Source organism: Lampetra fluviatilis, chromosome 28 (genome assembly GCF_964198595.1).
Source record: "Lampetra fluviatilis chromosome 28, kcLamFluv1.1, whole genome shotgun sequence".
Classification (NCBI taxonomy): Eukaryota; Metazoa; Chordata; class Hyperoartia; order Petromyzontiformes; family Petromyzontidae; genus Lampetra; species Lampetra fluviatilis.
This window is the reverse complement of record NC_136302.1, coordinates 979,462-1,002,516: the sequence shown is the minus strand read 5'-3', so window position 1 is coordinate 1,002,516 and position 23,055 is coordinate 979,462. Positions and strand designations below refer to the sequence as shown.

Sequence of the window (23,055 nt, the reverse complement as noted above, 5' to 3'; positions counted from 1 at the left end):
CAAGTTAAGCAAAACCGTTGGAAAAAAAAAAAATCGCATAATTTCTGCCGAGCCGGGATTACGCTGCAACATCGCTACCCCCGTTGCAAAACGTGGCAGGACACCTTCCTGAAGTCAACTATGCGAGGTTTTCCTGCGAGCACAAGCATAAGTAATAATTAAAGGGCAGCCGGCCACACGTACCGTCCTGGCATGGGAACCTTGTTCAGGTCAGCATCACCACGAACACTTGGTTCACTCCCCAGGTCGCTTGTAGGACGAAGGATCCGATTTAGAAAACCTCCCTATAAAACACCCCCCCCATCCTTCCCACGAAATCTTTCGAGTTCCACATCCTTCATCGGTACCTTACTTTAAAAATTCCCTTGGGTGGAGGTCCCGCGTCCCCTGCGTAACCCCTACATCCCCCCCTCCCCCTACAAACAAAGCTAATGATGTACCGGTATACGACCCAAAGTCGACAACGTTGGGTGTGGCCGCCAGATCCTTGCATTCGAGCAGGAAACAACCAGTGCAGAGAGAACGCGACGATAGATGCGTGCAGGAGCTATGGGTAACTAGGGCTGCAGAATGTCAGATCGCCGGACCTGGCTTGGGTGTGGTCAGTTGGATGCAGTAGATTGTTTTATGCAACCCACCCTGGCCACGGGTGAGAAATATCACCCCCCCCCCATCGTCACTGCAGAGTAGTTGTTCTCCCCCTTACCAAAAAACTTGCAGCTATAAACCTTAAAATTGCCCAACCACACCCCCCCAATATTCTGTCATCATGCCTTCTAACGGTAGAGTTCTCCAGGCAGTTGAAAGACATTTTAGAAACACTATTTGGGTGAAAATACTCAAAAAGTCTGACAGTCATTGACCAGGTGGGCATGTAGTGGCACAGCAGTTGGCATGGGATCTGGTACAAGGAATTGATCAATTGTGCCCGGGCAAATTTCGTGCTCCTTCTGCAGCACCATCTAGAAAACTGCACTCCCTCTAAGCCCCCCCCCCCCCCAACGCACACTTCCCAGGAAGCATTCCAACATTGCACGTTCATTGGGTCTATAGCATGAGACACAGGTTTCCATCGAAAATAGTCATCATGAAAAGGCCCCATTCGGTAAAGCAGCAGTCAAAAAACTTTATTTCACAAATCGTCTAGGTTTTACGCTTTGGAGGGGTTACGGAGGCACTGGAAGCAGGCTGTGAACTTGAGCACGAGGCCCAGGACCAGGAGGACGAGGGCAGCCAGAGCGGCGCCCCACAGCACCCGGCCGTCCACGGTGGCCCCTGCACACAGGAGATGAGACGGCCATTGACGGCATCACCACAAGTCAGTGCGAGTCTGTGTGGAATAGACATCGAGGGTGTGGTACATGCAGTGCAATTTGTGCCCTCTGCTGTTCACAATGTAGTTAGCCTATAACCCCTGTTATACATAGTGGTCATCCACCCAAATTGCCAATTAATCTTCAGACCTAAAAAAGCATGTACAGTTCGGTTTGTCCAATTACTAAATGGTGGCGGTGGGTTGTCAATTGGCAGGTAGAGGCCGGTTTAGGATGAAAAAGGTGAGGCTTATGGAGCCAAAACACTTTTTCAGAATTAACCTGGCCACAAATGATAGTTCAATGAAGTAGGTTACAATAATCATGTGGTCATATATAGCAGGTAAACTCTAAAAACACGTCATAAAAATGGAGGGAAAAAACCGGAGGATGGAGAAAAAGGCCACGCAACCAGACGTGCACTTCAAGTTACATGTCATGGTCGGGATCGGACCCACGGCCTTCCGTAATAAGGCAAGGTAGCGAACATCCTCGCCACCTGTGGAAGGATGGCCACAGCCAAGGTAAGCACAGCAGGGGTTGGGCATTCAGAGACACTGCACGACTTTAGCTCAAAAAATTGTGGAAGTGTCACCACTTAGCTTCCATCATGGAGCCAGTTCTGGAGAACAATTAAGAAACTGGGCGTTACAAAAAAAGGATCAGAAATGTTAAGACGGAATCGGCCACCTAAGCCACAGCGTCAGTTTCTTGTGACTTTAAAACCAAGTAAAACTCACGGCCAGAGGTCTCGGCGTCAAAGTGGAGAGGGCCACGGCTGACGATGTAGATCGGCGTTTCCACTAATATCAGGGGGCTGCGCTTGGTTCTGGGAAGCAAACATCCCTGGTAGCACCTGGAGCCAGCTTCGGACCTCTTGCAGGCCATGACGGCACAGTGGATGTACACCTGGGAGCAGAACAGAGCTCACAATGCTTAGAAGGAAGTTTGGAGCACGGGGTGAGGCATGGAAAAACATTTTCCGAGAAGTAGCTCGGCCATCTGGGTTTTCCTGACAATATTTAGAAAGCTCCGTGGAGCTGCCCTAAAGCTATATTTGGAAATAAAGGTTGTTTTGAACCACTTTGGGTTTGGCTAGTCTTTCTCCTGCACCTCCAAGTTTGCACACAGTTGGCTACATAACTTCAAAATAGCGTGCGACGTAGGTGGCGTCGTGTTCGTAAACTCGATGCAGAAGAAACTGCCAAGCAGGAGGGCCACTAGCAGCAAAGTCCAGCCCTCTCACCAGCACTGCTGCCCTATAGCTATTGGGTAACAGGACCTAACTTCAATCGTTAGGGCCCTCCAACAGGTGCCATGGCAGGATCAGTGACAGTCTACAAACCAACGCTCCACGGTTTAGCTGCCACCCCAGATTGGGTTAAAGTGCCATGAGGTTGTCTTGGTACGGAAGCGTTACCGACAACTACACCAAGCAATACACAAGCCGGCAGCACAGTTGTGCTGCTCCCATCTCTTAAAAATGCAGTTGTCGAGCACATGCCTAAAAAAAAGTCCAAAAGTGGCAGTTGATTAGCACCGAGACCAAAAACAGGTAGTCTTGTAGGAGGTCAACACCACACCGGGCAGAAGACTCGAGTGAAGCTCATGAGGACAGCAATGATACCACGACGGTGAGCGATCAGTTCCGGCGAGGTGAGCGAAGGGAGCACAGCTCACGTTGGCACGAGCGGTCGCGGTGAAGGCAAACATCCTGAAGCGGAAGCGGAGCTTCGCGTCCACAGAGGTGAGGTTCGTCATGTCCGCTAAGAGACACCTGCCAAAACAACCACACCGTTTGTCACCCCCATCACAGCACTAAACTAGGGGGTTCCACCCCCCCCTGGTGTAGCAGCAGAAAATGAAGCAACCCCCACAGGACAGCAGGTCGACTGGGGGTCCCCAATCGTCTTGATTGCATGGAGGGGGTGTGGTGGTAGGGTACCATACCCCTCCCGGATGAGGTAGTATTTGTTGGGGTGCTGGGGGCTGCTGTCAGGGGTGGCGTAGCAGTCCAATGCGAAGATGGTGACGTTCAAGGTACTCCTCACAGACACCTGCAGGTGCATCGCGGCTCCCGGGGTCACAAGCAGTGGGTACTGGCTTGGCAGGAAGGGAGTCCCAAACCCAGAATCCGTGAAAAACTCCATGCGCAAATCCAGGAGCGAGAACACGGTCTGGTTGAGCACTAGGGATAGTGCGGTGGGCTCGAGAGGCCCCCGACTCAGCAGCTTCGTCCGTGAAACCTTGCAGCTATAAGAGAATCGGAGGGAAACAAATCAAGGGGCTGGAATGTTTGTAAAAGGGGGAGGTGCAGTTGCAGATAGTCTGCAGTAAGTCTTTACAACGTCAAGGGGAAGGGGTCATAGAGTTCCTACTGAAACGAGCATTGGTGCACAACTCCGCTGCAAGTTCCACATTTATAATTGGGGGGGGGGGGGGGGGGAAGAGTTTCATAAAAAAAAAAGTTGCCAGATTGCAGCTGTGTCTACCGGGTGTTCAAAACAAAAATTTCAGGCCACAATTCTAACTTTCATACAAGACCAATGACAACATTCCCCCCCACCGGTCATTTGTGAAAGAGCAACACCTCAGGGTGGCCCCTTATCTGTGTGAAAGTTTTAAAAGCTGTTAGTTTAAGAAAAAGGTCTTGTGCAGCACTGGACAAACATCTCCAACGTACGTGCAGTTGACGAGGACATACTGGTAGTCGTAGGTCACGATGTAGCTCGTGCTGCTGGCCAGAGACACCATCTGTGTGAACACCAAGTCAGTGTCCGTCTCCTGCACGGACAGAGGCCACACGGACACAATTAACAAAACTGCCAAGTATCCAACTAGACATTGTTACATGCACTGCACTCGGCCCATGTTTTGCAGAGAAAGTGTTAGTGTGATAGCGAAGGGTGCATTTTTGAACACGTGCAGCACTTTTGGTCAATGTGCTGGATGAGGGCCTCCCTACGCTACACAAAATGGGGGGGGGGGGGGGGGGGGGGGGGGGAGTACAAGGATTGCACTTCACCACAACGGTCCCTGAAACTCAAGGTTGAAGGTGTGCTGGTATCAGGTATAGGGCATATTTATGGATTTTACTGCCCTCTGCTGACGAAGCCCGGCAGAGCAAACATTTATCACCTTCACAGCACAGTTGAGTGCGGGAAACTCGCTCAGGACAAACCCGAGAAGCCACGAACTGGGGATCCAAGGTCAGACAACACCAAGGGCAGACGAGCATGGACGAGACTAGAAGCGTCGGCAAATGGAAGCATTAACATAAAGGTAATTTCATTCTTTTGGTAAAGTCGTGTAGAAAGAAAAATAGAATATGAAGTGTAATTTGTACCCGACCGGTTGCAATTGAAACGTCGTATTCTATTATTAACTAATGTGTTTCTTTCTACAGGACTAACCGAAAGAACCAAAGAGTAATTCCTGCAGTCACGAAAGCTTCGAATCTGGCGTAATTCGAGTTCATCGTCTCCTCGAGTGGAGCGTGGCTACACCACGAGGACTTAAAATCGGAAGTTGCGAATTCTCTACAAATCCTGTGTGCATGCAGGTGACCAGACTTGCACAACTGCCACAGGGCATGAGTATGGAGGGGCATCAGACTTTGGAGACCCTAGAGTGCAGTGAAGCCCATCCATCATTGGCCATTATGCAGAGCTAGGTCGGGGGTTTCAAAGACCCAAAAAAGGTGACAGTCGTTTGCCAACCTCAAAAATTGTGCCACAGTCACCGAAGGAGATGTTAAAGGTGACGAACTGCTGCTCGTCCGTCAGGTTACAGCCTGTGGCCTGCGTGTTGAGCCTGAAAGAGGACGCGTTGTAGCCAAAAATGGCTCCTTTAGGGATCTTGACGATCATGTGCTCGTTCACGCAGCTCACGTTGAAGGCATCTGCATGAGACAAAAACCAAGACGAGAAAGTTCAACTAAGCTAGTCGATGAGCAGCATCACAAGCCACGCGTGCAGCACAAGTGGACTGGCATGATCAAAGCAAAAGTCTTGGGAGTTGCAGGCCAAGCACTACAAACTTACATGGTGGAGACTATTTTGCCAACACTGAGAATGTTCCCAGCCTGAAAAACTTACAGTAAGATGCAAAACTCTGGTGGCCAGCCAAGTGCAAGGACTGCAAAAAGTGGTATTGACATTTTATGCAAAATGTGATTTCTAGAGCCGGCAAGAGGCTTGATTGTGTTCAGCAGGACCAGGTCTCCCATACGCGGCCAGCATGTTGCAAGGGTGACATAGCCATCGAGCACGCAGGTGGTACAACTGCTCTGGGCCCACAAGACATCTGGACCACCCTGCACAGCACACCTAGGAATCCCCTCCCACCATCTCCCACCACGGTGGGGACCGGCAGGATCCAGTCGCAAGCGTCGTGCGCAGCAGAGTTGAGCCGTCGGCCGGGAGTAGTGAACACGTCCTGCGCCACGCCCGGGTCCAGCTGCAGGCAGCAGCGTGCACCCAGGGCACCCGCAGGAATGTCAAACGTCATCACGTCCCCGGGGCCCTTTTTCACCAGCTTCTGGTCGGCAGCATCGATCTTATAAACCAGAGCACCGCCCTCGACCAGGTGGAAGCGAATGTATGCCGTGGGCAGGGCCGGGACAAACTGGAAATGGCAAAGGGAAAAAGTGTGACATTAAGGAAGAACGATCACACGCACTGTGGGAATCCGAGTTGGCACAGATGGTATTGTACAGTGCAACAGTTTAATATTAAACGCATTCTGACCAAGAGGAGCAGAGTACTAGGTAGACGTGGCACGGCCAACATCCTGGATTCTCATCCAGACAATTAAAAAAAACTGGGTTCAAGTACTGGACAGTTGACAAATTAAATTCCATCTACAGTGGTGCCGTGACCAATCCTGTTCATCTCATCATTAATAAATAATCGTTATCGGGGGTGCTGTAGTGGTGAGATGTTAACTCGTCGCCTGGTACAGGTGGGTTTAACTAACCGTAAAGCTTGTATATTTGGCATTTCCACATCTCCCTTCCCATGTATTTCCTGGTTTTTCCCTTCATATTTGGAATCAAAATGCGTTTTAAATATTTGGCTACTATTAAATCAAGCCACTTCGTTGCACTCATTCGTGGCCAGATAGCTTCTGAAAGAGGTTTATAAACTTAGTGGGGGCCTTACCTGGTAACATAAGCATTTCATCCATTTCGATTTAAAGCTTTCGTGAGTGCAGGGATTCATATTCTTGGTTCTTTCGGTAAAGTCACGTAGAAGGGAAGTAATAAAATAATAAAAATAAAACATAATAAAATAATTCACGACGTTTCGGCTACAACGCAAGCAGCCGTCTTTAGGTGAAGAATGAGACACTGCCAAGCTAGGAGCTTATATATATAAGCCGAGTTGGAGGTGGAAGAAGAAGAGAGCCTTAACAAAAGAATGTGCATATCAAGAGGAATTTAGCATATTCATGGGAAATGCGTAGGAGGCGGGCGGGGGGGTTTCAAAGTCATATCATGCATTATGCAGGATCAGCAGCACCAAAGGGAGGGGGGGGGTAGCATTAACAAAGGGAGGGCATGTTAATAGTATGTAGAAGCAATGAAACATGTGAATGGGAAAACGGTGGCAGGAGATCCGCAGCGGAGCAAATAATGCATTCCCTGTGGAGAACACATAATACACAGCTAATGCCAGTGAGTGGACTGCGGTCTGAAAGTCACCATAAACGTGAACAACAATCAGTTAAGATCCGAAGTGGTTTATTACGTCCTTCCAATGATTGCCGAGCCAGAATCCATCTTCTCGGTTGAAATTGTCTGTTTGTATATGTGGATCGCCTCATGAACGAATCTCTCATGGTAGCCAGATGGCTTGCAGAGAACCTCTGTCTTGGAGAAGTCAATGTCATGTGAGCCCATTGAATTGTAACAGTGATCTGCCACGGCTGAGGTGTTTGTCCTACCGTGTTTCAGGTCAGCTTTCTGTTCACGGATGCGGTCTGAGACATGTCGTTTGGTTTCTCCAATGTAACTGCTACCACAGAGGCAACTTAGTTTGTAGACGCCAGGGTACTGTATGTCTGGAACCACGTCTTTTACAGACGGAACCAGATCACGGATTTTATGTACCGTGTTGAATCGTACCTGAATCTTGTGTTTAATCAGGATTTTGGAGATCTTTTTTGTGACCCCAGCAATGTAGGGTAAGGTGATGGTTTTGAAAGGCTCCTCAGCAGGATCCTTCTTGACCCGACCTTATGGAAGAGGTACGTAGATGACACTTGTCATCTGGCCACATGGCCGGCCTGCTCTAGACCAATTTCTCGACCACATCAGTTCCATACACCCAGCCATCAGATTCACCATGGAAGTCGAAAAAGATGGCAAGCTACCCCTTTTTGGATGTCCTAATTAAAAGGAGACCTGATGGTTCAATGAGCCATTATGTCTACAGGAAAGCCACCCCATACGGATGCCTACCTAAAACCGGATTCCCACCACCATCCATCCCAGAAGAACTCCCTCATCAAGACTCTATACCATAGAGCCCAATGCGTCTCCGACCATGAACACATTTCCAGTGAACTCAAACACGTACGCCAAGCTCTTAAGGCTAATGGTTACTCCGACTACACAATCCGCAAGGCCATCACTCCAACCATCAAGAATGATCCTGCTGAGGAGCCTTTCAAAACCATCACCTTACCCTACATTGCTGGGGTCACAAAAAAGATCTCCAAAATCCTGATTAAACACAAGATTCAGGTACGATTCACAGTACATAAAATCCGTGATCTGGATCCGTCTGTAAAAGACGTGGTTCCAGACAGTACCCTGGCATCTACAAACTAAGTTGCCTCTGTGGTAGCAGTTACATTGGAGAAACCAAATGACATGTCTCGGACCGCATCCGTGAACATAAAGCTGACCTGAAAACACAGTAGGACAAACACCTCAGCCGTGGCAGATCACTGTTACAATTCAGTGGGTTCACATGACATTGACTTCTCCAAGACAGAGGTTCTCTGCAAGCCATCTGGCTACCATGAGAGATTCGTTCATGAGGCGATCCACATATACAAACACAGAGACAATTTCAACCGAGAAGATGGATTCTGGCTCAGCAATCATTGGAAGGACGTAATAAACCACTTCGGATCTTAACTGATTGGTGTTCACGTTTATGGTGACTTTCAGACCGCAGTCCACTCACTGGCATTAACTGTGTATCTTGTGTTCTCCACAGGGAATGCATTATTTGCTCCGCTGCGGATCTCCTGCCACCGTTTTTCCATTCACATGTTTCATTGCTTCTACATACTATTAACATGCCCTCCCTTTGTTAATGCTACCCCCCCCCTCCCTTTGGTGCTGCTGATCCTGCATAATACGACTTTGAAACCCCCCCCCGCCCACCTCTTACGCATTTCCCATGAATATGCTAAATTCCTCTTGATATGCACATTCTTTTGTTAAGGCTCTCTTCTTCTTCCACCTCAGCTTATATATAAGCTCCTAGCTTGGCAGTGTCTCATTCTTCACCTTAAGACGGCTGCTTGCGTTGTGTAGCCGAAACGTCGTGAGAATTATTTTATTATGTTTTATTTTTATTATTTTATTACTTCCCTTCTACGTGACTTTACCGAAAGAACCAAGAAGATTTCATCTATTATGGGCCATCTGGCCTGCGAGTGGACAATTGACAAGCTGATGGACACATGGATTATACATTATTGCTCTCAATTGAAACTTCGGTTGCATTAACAGCACAGCAGGAACCAGTACCACCTGCTGATTGAAGAAAATGGTGAAGTCCATTGCCCCACTCTTCTGAACGTTAACGCTGAAGCGCAGGGCCATAAGTGTCGTCGGAGCTGGGGTAACTTTAATAATGGCGGCTCGCAGCCTCTGCAGAGGATCGGGGACACCTGCGGGTAACGACGAGTCATGTTAGATTTAAGCATTGGAGGGCACAGCACTAGCTGGCTAGTAGTCAGACTTAAACCCCCACATAAAATCAAGGGACGTTTCAAACCACAGAACTCTACATCCATTACAAAAAGCAAATGTACAAGGTCTGCTTGCCACATATATGCTTTACAAAAACCAAGTTAAGTAAATGTGGTAAACTTTGTTAAATCACACATATTAAAGTACATTGGTAGATCTCCCTCTTTAGAGGAGTTCTCATTCCCCCCCCCCCCCCCACACTCGTTTCCCTCCCCCTGGGTGGAAATTTCACAAAATAGCAACCCCCCCCCCCTCCAAACTCAGCAAGCTGGTGGGTCGTACCAACCCCTACCATAGATTTGGCACTTTACACTCCACCAATTCAGACATTAGTTACCCTTAGGTGGTAACTTTGCAGTCAGCAAGACCAGAACTCGCAGGTTCAATCTAATCCGGAAGGCAGTGATGCAGCTACACACCTACAGGGCCACTTGGCACAACGATGGTGATGCAGCGCAGCTCACCCTGCCATCTGGAAATACATGGATGTGCATCAGAATGTCAAACGATTAATACTGCCAACCAAATCATTCAGGGTGGAGGTGGTACAGAGCCCAGGAGGGAGTCAAACCACCAATAAAAAAAAGCCATGTTTTCGCAGGGGCAGTCACCCGTCCAAGGTCAGCGCATAGAAGCACGTCCAGTGAGCCCCCGCGTCGGCGGCAGACGGAGTCCAGAGCAGCAAGGTCCGGTGGATGTGCGCGTCCTCTGGCGCCCTCTCCAAAACACCGACAGGGACGCCCTTGCCAGACAGCACCACGATCTCCAACGAGATCACCCTGGAAAAAAATGGAAGCCAGCAGAGGCGTTAGAAACCAGGACATGATCAGAGTAGCACCAGCCTCTTAATAGCAGTATGCTGCAAGGATGCTAAGATTTCTGAAAATTAGAGGGTTTCAGAAATAAAAAAAGTGCAGTATTGCACGAAAATAAGTTTCAGCCTTGCACAACACCTCTGGCTGAAAAGAATGTAACATGGTCATTGGCCAACTGAAAATTTGAGAATGTAAAATGACCACGCAGTTTGAGCTTCAGCACTGTACACCTTTAGAGGCGTTTTAGCCACATTCTCCAGCCTGCATTGATGGCTCCGTTGTTAAAATGCGTTTACAGGTTTAAAAAAAGAAACGGCGCAGATTTACAGAGTGCGAGGCATGGCACGCGGCAACAGAGTAGAGACTACACGAACTGCTCACGTTTCGAGGTCGCTTGAAGCTCTGGCCTTCACGGCAATGGGAATTTGAAGGCGAACTCCGACGCAGGCATTCACCACGGCACCCTGGCTCGGCGTTGGGCCGAAAAACACGAGGCTGACACAGGCCTCGGATGCTGCAACTGAAGCGGCGGTGACAGAATGATTAGAGCTAAAAAACCTGCCACAACACCGTCTCCCAGGATCAAACCGTCACACCCAAGTGAGAATGGACACTGTGAAACAGGCCTGGGCTTCAGTATAACTTTTTCATTGGCAGTGCAACATGCAAAGGTGCTATGTTGGAAAGATCTTAACCATCTCCTGGTATACAGGTCGTGGGTTCGATCCAACTAACGCCTGTAAATTTGGTGCGCAGGTTCTCCGTGGTCGCATGCACCATGGGGATTTGCGATAGTTAGGTTGCTTCTTAAAGAGTTATAGCTCAGAGAGCCTTGCCTGATTATAGCCACTGGGGAGTGACCTATTAGAAAGCGGTCATGATAAGGATTAAATTGCATTATGGACGCTACACATTTTGGTCATGGGACCAGGACAAAAGCAGCATTGGATTGGGTACACTCACCACATTGTTACCATGTCCCTGCTACCCACTAGAGCTCAAATTATGCATCCTCACCCAAGACGGAGAACTGCAGCATCACCGACGACAAGCAGTCCACTGGCGTCCTGTAGGTGCCCTTTGTCTCAATAACCGCAGTCGGGAAGTCCTCTACCACCACCATGACGCCAAACTGCTTTGGGAGTTGGTCAGTCACCTGTCCAACAAACTCAAACTCGCAGCGGTCCTGGGAAAGCAAAAAAAAAAAAGGAGCACAGCATTCAGCATTGAAGTAAAATATATATAACCACCGTTACATCCAATACACGTTATGAAAAACGTGCACGAGGAGAACACTTTGTCAGCATCAAAACTCTGGCCAAGCTGCGATTAAAAACAAACATTGTATACCCCTGCCAGTGCCACAGGAAAATACCACTTTAAAAATGTTTAAGCTCATCACCAATTAATGTATAATTTGGTGCCATTAGGCACAAAGATGATATTTGGGACAATTGGCAGACTGCTACTATTCATCATAAGTTTGAGAGAGTCTGTCAAAAGTCCACTCCCAGACTAATCAATGCTTGGCCCAAAAAGGCTAGAAATCCTACGCTGGAAGACGCACTTACACTACAGGTTGTAGCAAGGGGATAACCACAACGTACCTCCAAGAGGCGGGCGTTGGGGAACGTGCCACAGATGCCACCATGACACTCGGGTCCTCTGGCATAACGGCACCTCACAGTGTCTCCGTCGGGGTCCGAAACTTGGATCTTGACGTTCGTCTGGCACTGGTTACTCACTCTGCGTGACAAGCAGACGCACCTCGGGTTCAAACATCTGCCTCGGCCAATGATGCGACACTTGAGATGGTCACACAACCTTCAAATATGGATCAAGTTGCAACAGAGGGCTCGGCCCAGGGAACGCGGTGTGCCGACAGCCCCGCCCATAGGGCGTGGCCCGTTGGTTAGCCCCACCCACCAGAGGAACACGAGGCCCAGGGGACTAGACAAAAATCCAGGTTTTTTTGAGACATCGAGAGACCTCGGAAAGTGGGAGAGTCCAGTCAGTTTAAGCCACTGTCAAGCACGAGTGCCATTTAAATTAAAAACGAAATTAAAACCATTTTACTTTACCAGGCAAGGCTTAGAGCTATATAGGTTCAGAAGCAACCTAGCCACAAATGATAGTTCCAATGTGGCACATTACCCCATGTGGAATTTATAGCAGCTAAATTAAAACGCGTGAATTGGATTACCCAGAAAAAATCCACGCGACCAAGGGGCGAGGACGGTATGAACCCATCCACAGTACCTGACGAGGTGCGCGATGCTGGCCCTCGGTGAGCTGTTGGGCTGGCCCGTGTCGCTTCTGGTTCTTAGGTCCACAAAGGTAGACAAGACAAAGTCGACACTTCTCTGCATGGTCACAAAGCCAGACTCGAAGTATTCGCTGTTCCAACAGCAAGACTTCTGCCTGGAGACGAAGGCAAACAGTTGGGCGTTCAGACGGGTGGAGTGCAGCGGGCCATGGATATAGTTGCTCAGTGGCTGTTCGAAGCACCTTCAAATATTCAAAAGAGTATTTGGTTTGCAAAAACTTCTATTACAGACCAATTGTGCGATCACATTTTATCAATGTATGCATGTTTAGCTTATTTTCGCATGGTACGCAGCCAACCATACGCAGTGGTGGCTGTTAACATCCGAAATGCAGCATGGGTATGTGGATCACATCGTGAATCTCCCTAGCCCCAGCTATCGAGGTGACGAGCCAGGGTACTGCGGCAGGGCAAAACAGCACATGGAAGTGCTGTAATCGCCATATGTACGGGGAGAGAGTTTTGTTCCCTCACCTTGCACACATGGCCTTTGGCCGTGTGCTCCAGTTCTCCGCCGTGTATAATAACGCAAAAAATTACTGCAAAAATCTCAATTTGAAACCAAACGCAGGATATTCTTCGAGTTGTCGGTAAAGTCACGTAGATAGGTTAAAACAAAACTACGACACGTCGATCGCAACACGCGGTCATTGTGTTGCGATCGAAACGGCGTAGTGTTCGTGTCATCTTCTTTGAACCCATCTACGTGACTTACCGAAAGACCCAAAGAATATGAATTACTGCAGTCACGAAGGCTTTAAAAGGTCACGATTCAAATGCAGGATGCTCCTGAAAAGAAAAAGCCGACATTGCATGTAGCTTTGCTGAATCATGAACACCAAAAAGTTAAGCCAATCAGAAAGAGCACTGGCCAGTGCTTGGATGATTAAACGCAATGCATAACAGATGTTATAGGCTGCAAGGCTACATGGCAGGCAGCAGAGCGCTGTGCAGAACACTGCATTGCCATCTACCACTCAACGGCGATCCTCCTCCGCCCCCCTCCCCCGGCACAGGCCAACATGGGGCAGAATGGTGACGTAACCACCCCCCCCCCCACGGTACGCACGGCGTATGAACTACCTCATCCAGCCATGGAGCGGCGTGCATCTACAAACGCGAATTGCGCTTCGATGCCGAGTCACCGTTGGAGCCAAGCGGCGCTTTTTTTCGCCTCCAACGTAGGAGAGTGAATCTTCTATGTCCTCTCCAATTGCCCCCTCCCTCCAACCAAAAACAAACTCTGCCACACCTTAAAAGAGTTAATCGTGGGACGTCGTCCCTCTGCATACCCTTGCAAGCAGCGGATGTCTGGCCGAGAATCCTCACAACAAAGCGATAGGGGTTCCGACAACCTCCACCAAGGTGGTGGCGACATCATGGCGCTTGTGCCAGGCTAGGTGCACGGAGGCCACGTGAAGTGTCGAACGCCCACCGGCAGGAGGTCACGGGGCAGACCCAGCAGGTGCCATGCGTCGACTGACCGACGCACCACCTGTGCCTCCTACTACGCATAGTGGATCACGCAACCCACTGCGAGGGTCACCGTTGGCCAACGTGGGTCCTGGTGCAAGAAATTGGGGAGCCCTCCCGCCCCCAGCCGTCTTTGTATCCCGGCACCTGGGCCCCTGCTGCGGTCCATGGGTCAGGAATGCAGTTGCCAATGCTACACCATGAGTCGGTAACCAAAACATTTGACTTAAACTGGTTCACAAGTTCAGTAGAAAAAAAATCGACATTGCAAGGAGCTGCAATGTATGCGAATACGAGAGTCCTTGCTAAATGTCGTCACCAAGAATTCATTACAAAGCCGGTGGGATGCAGACCCCTGGGCTACACTTCACATGTCGCCTCCAACCCCACCACTGGCAGAGTCGCGGTCCATTCCCAGGTGAAAGGAACTCCTCCGCCGCGGCTCACCTCACATCGGTCACGGAGTCCCTCTGAATCTGCAGGGAGAACGCGGCTTCCAGAATGGCGAGCGTGCCCCAGGAGGAGGAGGGAGTCCCGCTGCCGCACGAGAACGCCACCGCGAAGTGCGTATTGGGGCATCCGTTGGAGCAGCTCCACGTCTGGGTCAAGTCGCATCGAGAGCCGTTCAGAGACACCGACGAGACGAAGTTCACCTAGAGCGGGGGAGGTGTGAAAGAGACCCCAGGTACAAGCACCAGACGATCCATACCAGCCCGTACAGCATTTACATAATGCAGGGGACAGTGCTGCTAGCGAGTACCTATTGAAAAAAAGGCCAGCATGCCACACGAGGGTGGGTTGGCCAACACCATGCCCGGCCTTTGCCTCCCGAGAGACATGTTTACACACCGCACCAGCTACTTCATTTGGGGAGGCCTTGTTGACCGAGGCGGTGGCCTCAGATCGGTTCGAACATTTGTTATTGGTCGTGAGCAGGAACCGACCTTTGGGGGTAGCCATGGCAGCACGGTGCTAACCGCTGCGCCACCGCTCCCTCCACAAGCACCATCACCACCGCGCAGACTGCAAACGCTGGCGACTGTGTGGAGGAGTTCAAATATGACCAACCCAACTACTTCCCTCCCCTTCCACGTTACCAGATAAGGTCCACAGGAGGTGTTGTAGGTTAGCTCTTTTCAAAAATTCCCCAGGCCATCGCCAGAGGCGTAGCTAGGGGGGGGGGGGGGCAGGGGGGTACATATGTCCCCGGGCGCCAAGGTAAAGGGGCGCCAAAATGAGGCTTACAACGTTACATTATAACTTATTGCGGCGGGCGCGGCAGCCTGAAACTACTGCACAAATCTACACCAACCTAAAAGCTTATATATCCCGCCACACACAGCCTACATGTCATGCAATTACATTTTGGTACGCGCGCCTATTAAGAACTTACATGGAAGAACGTCCCAAACAGACAGGCGCAGTCTTTCAGCCTTCGTCACTGGCCTGTTTTTTGGTGGCGGAAACTACGATGGCCTATTTGTAGTTCTTATTAGTGACACCACGCTCCAGGCGACTGCAGCAGCCGGAGCAGCCCACGCACGTCAACATAGCGTGGCCTTCATTTAGCAGCATTTACTACAAGGCTCACTTATACGTGTACGTCGCTCGTACCTTATATTTGAACGGACCTAAGAGCCGAGCCATGCTCGCTGGCGGACACTAAATGAGAGTGTTACCGTGTTAGCTAGACCACCGTGCCACGACTACAAGCCACCGGACGAGCGTCAACCTCGGCAGGAAAGTCTATGCCGTTACATGGCCGCGTATGACCGACAGTATAAGCTTATAGGCGGTGGCGTCCAAAGCGGCGACCTATTTTGGTTACTTGAACAACAAGGTATGTTTAATGATATTTTTTGATAAATTAATAAATAAAATTTTCAATATAAAATAAAATGTATTATATCGATATTTTTAAATATCTGCAGCATAATCTGCCTTTAAGCGTATAAATTATGTACTTTTAATCTGCATGTATAGCCTAATTATTATAATAATAATTTATTGTAGTAGTACTATGCCAGTGCCACTATGTTATTGTCTAGGGCTACACATTTTTTTCACTTCAGTGTACTCAGTGATATAATAATATATTTATAATTTTTGTCAGCCATGTCAGGAAGAAAACGAAGCGGCACTCAATGTCGTAAAAGAAAAAAAGAAGCTGAAATGGTATCAAAAAAGTCAAGTACATTACTGGCTAGCTTTTTAAAGAAAGCCAAGAAGAAAGAAGATGCAAACTCCAACGCTTCAGAATCAGAAGATGGCGGCTATCAACCACCCATTTCAGAGCATGTAAACGAGAAGGTTGAAGACATCGAGGACTCGGAGAAAAACATGGTTCAGACAGATGTTACTGTCTATGCTGAGGAAGACTCCGAAAACACTGAAGACCAGGGCGTCGTCGTTGAACAGGTTCAACATGATGATAAACTTGTTGACAGTAACGGGGAAGATGAGATAGAAGAATCTTCTGATAGAGAAGCTGAAAATACTCATTATGATGCTGTTCCTGCTGTACTAAGGTTTCACGATGTTGGCTACTTAGAATTTGATAAAACGACAAAGCTATCGAAAATACCACAGCCTCTTCGCAATTAAATGATTACTCTCGGATCCCTGCCTTTTCAGCACAGAGACAATCTATCATCAGTATCCAGAGAACGTTCAATTACATCAGCATGGTTTAAACGCCGACTAGCGAACAGAGAGGAAGTGAATCGTTCGTGGCTATTATATTCACCAATCAATAAAGCTGCTTACTGTTTCTGTCGTCTATTATTTACATCGAGTTCAAACTCACGAGCTTCGTTTGAGTTAACAAACGGTTTCAACAAGTGGAGAAAGCCAGAAAAACTAAATTCTCATGAAAACAATCCTAACCACCGCACAGCTTTTTCTACATGGAAGGAAGCCGAACGAAGGATAATTGATGGTACTGGAATTGACGCAGTGGTTCAAGCTCAGATTCATTTGGAGAAACGTTGGCGAGATATAGTGCAATGAATACTCACCTGTATTAAGTTTCTGGTTTCACAAAATTTGGCACTACGTGGCCATGAGGAAAATTTGAATGCGGATAAAAATGTTGGAAACTTTCTCGCGCTGATCAAACTCGTTGCTCAGTATGACCCATTGTTAGCAAAACACGTACAGCACGCAGGAGAAAATCCGGAATCAGTTTCTTATTTGTCACCGGAAATCCAGAATGAATTTATCCACATACTTGCGTCGACGGTAAAGAACCAATTGTTGAGTGACATCAGGAAAAACAAGTACTACAGTATCTTACTTGACTCAACTCCTGATCTAGGACATCGGGAACAGCTTTCTCAGGTCATAAGATTTGTGGATGTGGATCTTCAAACTAAAAAGTAACTATCAAAGAATCATTTTTAGGTTATATCGAGATACATGCAAAAGATGCAGCAAGCCTAGAAAGTCATCGTCGAGAGACTGAAATCTGACAACATACCTCTAGCCGACTGTCGGGTACAATGTTATGGCAATGCTGCTGCGATGACTGGGCATATATATCCGGCCTTCAACAACGAATGTGACAAAAATCACAGCATAGTTTGTCAACTGTGACAACCACAGCTTAAACTTAACAGGAGTACACTCCGCTAAACAGGATCCACTTGTCACATTTTTGGAACAGTTGAAAGTATATATTTGTTTTTCTCTCGTTCAACAATTCGTTGGGAAGAGTTAAAAAAAGCTGTGCCCATCACAGTAAAGCGGGAGTCTGAAAACACACTAGAGTGCACGATCAGAAGCTGTTAAAGCTATCTATGAAGGACTGGATGAACTAGTAGGGCTGCTAGACAAATTATCGGAGGACGTAACTATGATGCCTGAAACCAAAAGTGATGCAGAACAGTTACAGGCATGCGTATTAAATTTTAACTTCATAGTTATTACATTTCTGGAATGTCATTCTTGGAAAAATTTATCGTGTTCAGAAGCGCTTACAGGATCCTACTATGAATTTCAAGGAAGCAGCAACCGATCTTGAATCTTTGGAGCATGAATTTGTCATGCTTCGTGATGATTTGAGCCAAGTTGCTGTAGAAAACGCAAAAACAAGATGCACAGCCTGGGGGATAGATGTGGACAGAATAATTAGGCGACGTCGGAAGATGCCAGGAGAACTGGCAAGAGATGCAGGACTTTCAGCAGAAGAAGAAATTGTGCGCGTTATGAAGAGCGTACTTTATCGACTTCAACAGGAGATGTCAACACGGTTTTTACGACTAAAAGACCTGAACACAAAATTTGGATTTCTGCTGGACGTCAAAACTCTATCCGACACAGATGTCGATGCAATTCGTCGAAATTGCACAGATTTGGGAAATTTCTATGACACCGACATCAACAGCCACGAACTTTTCACAGAAATTGGAGATTGCAAGATTGCAGTTACCGGAATGAAGTTACCAGAAACTCCTTTGGATCTTCTTGGTTTTATTGTGTTTTATGGGGACGACATATTTCCGAATTTCCCTGCAAATTTTATTAACAATAGCAGTTTCAATTGCAAGCTGTGAGCAGTCGTTCAGCAAATTGAAACTAATTTTGTCGTATTTGCGTGCTTCAAATGGGACAAGATCGTCGTCAGAGATCTTGCTCTTCTTAGCGTTGAAAGAGAAACATTGGAAAAAACTGATTTTGATTACGTGATTGACCAGTTCGTCCCCGGGCGCAAAATATCCTAGCTACGCCTTTGGACATCGCTCACCGTGACGGCCTCGGGGTCGGAACTCGGCGCCACCTCCCAGCGCAGTGCCCCGCCGTGGTAGCGCACGGCGCCGCAGGAACGCGGAGCGCCCTGCAGGTGGAGCAGGAGGAGCAGCAGGAGGGCCGCGAGCCACAACCAGACGCGAGCCTCCATCGCTGCCGTTGTGTGTGCGCAAGCAACAAGGGAGAGACAAGGAGCCAGATGAGAAGCTCCCGCTCTTATGCGACCTCGCCTCCCCGCACGTGCGTCCTCTGTTCAGCGGCTCATTAAACTCCCATTGGCTGCTCCCTCACGCTTTTCCCATTGCAGCCGGTTAGACGGCTTACCGGCACGCCCGATGGGATAATGGGGCCATGGCTATTGATGACTATTCTATTGTTTTATTGGGTACGGTGGCAGCACGTGTGTTGTGCAGATGAATGCCAATATCGGAGTCTGCTGCTCGCCACGACGAGAGACCTTCAGCAAAGAGAGAGAGAGCTCGTGTCGTGTTGTTATTCCTCCTCCTTTGAAGAAGCGCAGACCAAAGTAGGTTTACGATATGGTCCATAGTTTGCGTTGAATGGCTACGACTGTGGATTGTATTCAATGTATCTCTTTGGGTCTCTATGTATCTCTGTGGGTTTCTATGTATATCTGTGGGTCTCTGTGTATCTCTGTGGGTCTATATGTATCTATGTGGGTCTCTGTGTCTCTGTGGGTCTATACGTGTCTCTGTGGGTCTCTATGTGTCTCTGTGGGTCCCTATGTGTCTCTGTGGGTCGATATGTATCTCTGTGGGTCTCTATGTATCTCTATATAATAGTGTCCAATATGTAGACGGCTCCATCCTTGGGTTGCGTGGCCACGGCCGCACTGTCATTTGCCCACGACGAAGGAGACGCGCGCACCGGCCTGTTGACGTCCCGATGCAGTTGGTGGTGGTTCACAATAACGGTGGTGGTGTCTTCGAGGAAGGAGGAGGAGGAATGTGAGTGGCACCAGGACTGTACGACGTTTGGGTCTCGAGCGAGGCGTTTATTCTGGCACGTTTGTTCACGTGACAATCCTTACTAATTTGGTTGTGGTGGCGGGTGAACGACACATTTATAATTACGCAATCTAAATTTTAAAAAAACTATGTTATGGATAACAAATTAAATATTTACGGTTTACAGCTACAATTGAATGTATCCCACCAGACCTAAAAACAAACCTTGCTTATTATTATTTAATTTGTTGGAGGTTTTTTCTTCTTCTCCCGTGTTTCAGATCTGCGTCACGTGACTCCGCACGCACGCAGAGGGGCAACAGCAGCCTCGCGCCACTCATGCCGCACCACGCCGTGCCACTGAGTTCAAGTCGGTTCACTCATTCTGACGATCATCAGCCACGCTGCTCAGGCCCACTGCTGCATAAATGCCACGACCCCCCTTCCTCCCATGCCTTTGTCACCCCGTAGGGTCCCTAGCGATGCCAGAAACCCCATCGCTCCTGCGCGTTCAATTGATAATCATCGCTCTCCACATTCGCGGCGGTCGTTCTCCGCAGAGTTTTTTTCCCCTTATCGCCAGTCTCGTTCACGTGCTGAGTGCGCTACGTACGAACTCAGAGATCGCATCGATACGCTCGTCACGACGATGATGATATATGATAATGATCATGATAATAGATCAGAATCAGAAATGTATTTTCCGAGTGAGGCCCATTGAGCTAACAAGCTATATACAACCGCGACAACATCAAAGCATTCCACATTGACAGATTTTTGTATGCAATTATTTTGTAAAATTACATTAGCAATTTCATTTTAGTGGTTTTAAATGTCACATGATGATGTATTATTCTTGGGTCTTTCGGTAAAGTCACGTAGATAGGTTCAAAGAAAATAACAAAAAATAAAAAAACTACGACGTTTCTATCGCAACACAAGCAGTCGTCTTCAGGAAAAGGGGGGTTAGCTCCCAAGGCAAACTGTTTATAAGGGTTTGAAATGGGCGTAGCCCAAATGTCAGCAGCCAATGATAATATAAGTGTTTGGCAGCGAACCCGACGGTGGTTGGTTTTCCACCAATCAAAGAGCTGCCAGGTGGAAATTAGCATGTTAAAGAGATTAGCATGTTAATGGGAGATCGCAGAGCCACAACCAAGGGGTGGGTGCGCAAAGTGACTGTGATAGTGTGAACCCTGTGAAAACGCAAGTTTGAAATGGGTTTAAATCACAACTAACATCGGAAGGTGGTTGGATGGGAACATCATCGCCAATTATGACTTAAACTGGTTGATAACGTCCTTCCAATGAGTGCTCAGTTTGTACCCATCTTCTCGGTTGAAATTGTGTCTGTGTCTATATATATGGATGGCTTCATGAACGAATAGCCAGTGGGATGCAAAGTATCTTTGTCTTCGAGAAATCAATTTCGTGTGAGCCCACCGCATTAAAACAATGATCAGCCACGGGCAAGGTATTGGTCTGTAATATCTTCAATAATGGCGGGAGACGAGTTGACGGGGCAGCACTCTTTATTCACAACGGTTGCACACGTAACAGTCCCAACCGAGATAACACCTATGTCACACGTGCCTGACTCGGCCACGCACTCCGTCTTCCCCGTGGGGTACGCGCACCTAACTCTGCCTTGACTCAGGCTCTCCGGCTACGCTCTCCCCACGGGAGCTATCAGACCCCTCTTGTCAGACTACGGGTCTCAACCACTAGGCTACACAGCCCGAGCCCTTACAAGGGCGTCGGACCGTGAATCCCAAGGCCTCGCCTCTGAGCCTCTCAGAACCCCGGCCCTTACAAGGGCAGCGGGGCTAGGGGTCCCAGGGCCTATCTCTTCCTCCGTGTTCTGTCTTCACCGGTTACGAACTCCCCGAGTGCCCGCGCGCATCGCCTTACATAGCCCTCCGCTCCCGAGGGGGCGGAGCCTATGCGGACCGCGATGTGAGCACCCACTCGATGTAACCAATCACCACGCGCTGCCTCACGATCCCTCCTGCCAGCGCGTATCACCACTACATCACCCACTCCCACATAGCTCGCAGCCGGCCCGGCTGACAAAAAAAACCCCACTCCACATGTGCGCCCCGTAACATGAACACAACGTAACACAACACAACACAATTACCGCGAACATTAATCAGTAATAACAAGGAACCTATGTACAAACCGACGAGTAACTCAATAAAAATGTTTTTATAAGACCGATGTGTCCAGAGTCTCCTTGACCCCCTGGTCCTCCCCCCCCCCCCCCCCCCCCCCCGCTCGCTCCTTGAACGGAACAATAGGGCGGTTGGACGGACGGGGAACGCTGTGACGGGACGATCCGGCCGAACCGTCCCTCACCCCCCCCTCATTTATTCAGTCATGAAAAGTGGCGCGACCTAGCGCGAGTCCGCCTGGCCGGTCCGTCGTACGGGATGGGACGTTGTCGATCGTCCGGTGGCTCCGGCAGCCCCGGGAGGCATGGAGCAGGCCTGGAAGAGCCGCCCGTGACTTGGGGATCCGGTTGCCGCCGGTCGACAGCCGTCAGTTCCGAGACACCTGGGAGCGGATCAGGCGAAGACATGTGAGGATCAGACGGAGACATTTCCCTCCCCAAGTCGCCGGTCACATCACATACTCGGTCCTTATGACATAAAGGAAGGCCATATGGTGGCGAGAATGGTTTCAGCCGGGAGGGGTGAACGTACCAACGTCGCTTTCCCCATTTTATCTGAACACACTGGGGTCGTGCAACCCGCACGACCTCCACGGGTCCCCGCCACAGCCTCAGCAATTTAGGAGACGTAGCCAACGGCGCATGAGGGCAGTGCAGCCAGGCCCTATCGCCCGGTTTCCAATCGTGCACGTACACCTTCCGTGCCCGCAAGCGCTCGTTAGCGATTTGGCGAGACCTCGAATTCAGCCGTGCAGCCTCCCATGACTCGGCCAGTTTCGCAATGTTAAATTTAATATAGTCGGCCAACTTGGAATTAGGCCGCGGCACGGAAAGCCCCAGCTGGGTCTCCATGGGCGGATCGGCCTCCCGACCGTACATCAGATAAAATGGGGAAAATCCCGTAGCTGCATGGGGGGCCATCCTGTACGCGGCGAGGACACCCGGGACCTGCAAGTCCCAGTCAACCTGTGCCTCGCACACCTGCTGGCACAACATGGAAGTTATAGTTCTGTGGAGTCGCTCCACCATCCCATCAGTCTGTGGGTGGTACGGGGAGGTACGCACCTTTTTTGTACCCAAAAGGTCGCACACCTCATGCAGCAATTTGCTCGAAAAATTCTTCCCCTGGTCGGTCAGCAAGCATTCGGGAGCACCCTTGTCCAAGACGTAGCCCTGGACAAAGGCGTCCGCCACGGCCGCCGCCGACTGGTTGGCAAGTGGCCATGCCATAGGCCATCGAGTGAAGTA

At 49.1% G+C, this 23,055-nt stretch overlaps 1 protein-coding gene across 2 annotated transcripts; it reads right to left on the bottom strand.

Moving 5' to 3' along the window:
• Positions 1–1,019: 1,019 nt before the first annotated feature.
• LOC144942836 (uncharacterized) lies at positions 1,020–18,831 on the bottom strand. 2 transcript variants are annotated; one of them, XM_078869842.1, is made up of 16 exons: positions 18,665–18,831; positions 14,368–14,573; positions 12,381–12,542; positions 11,729–11,867; positions 11,139–11,307; positions 10,503–10,641; positions 9,918–10,085; positions 9,726–9,778; positions 9,085–9,224; positions 5,642–5,939; positions 5,033–5,214; positions 3,997–4,097; positions 3,264–3,566; positions 2,994–3,090; positions 2,054–2,222; positions 1,020–1,275 (listed from the first exon to the last, which is right to left on the bottom strand). In XM_078869842.1, exons 1-16 carry the CDS (start codon positions 18,815–18,817, stop codon positions 1,151–1,153), a joined length of 2,604 nt encoding a protein of 867 aa, XP_078725968.1. In that variant the 5' UTR covers positions 18,818–18,831; the 3' UTR covers positions 1,020–1,150. The 2 variants fall into 2 exon arrangements, with proteins under 2 accessions (XP_078725968.1, XP_078725969.1); XM_078869843.1 differs by having other exon boundaries at positions 5,660–5,939.
• Positions 18,832–23,055: the final 4,224 nt, after the last annotated feature.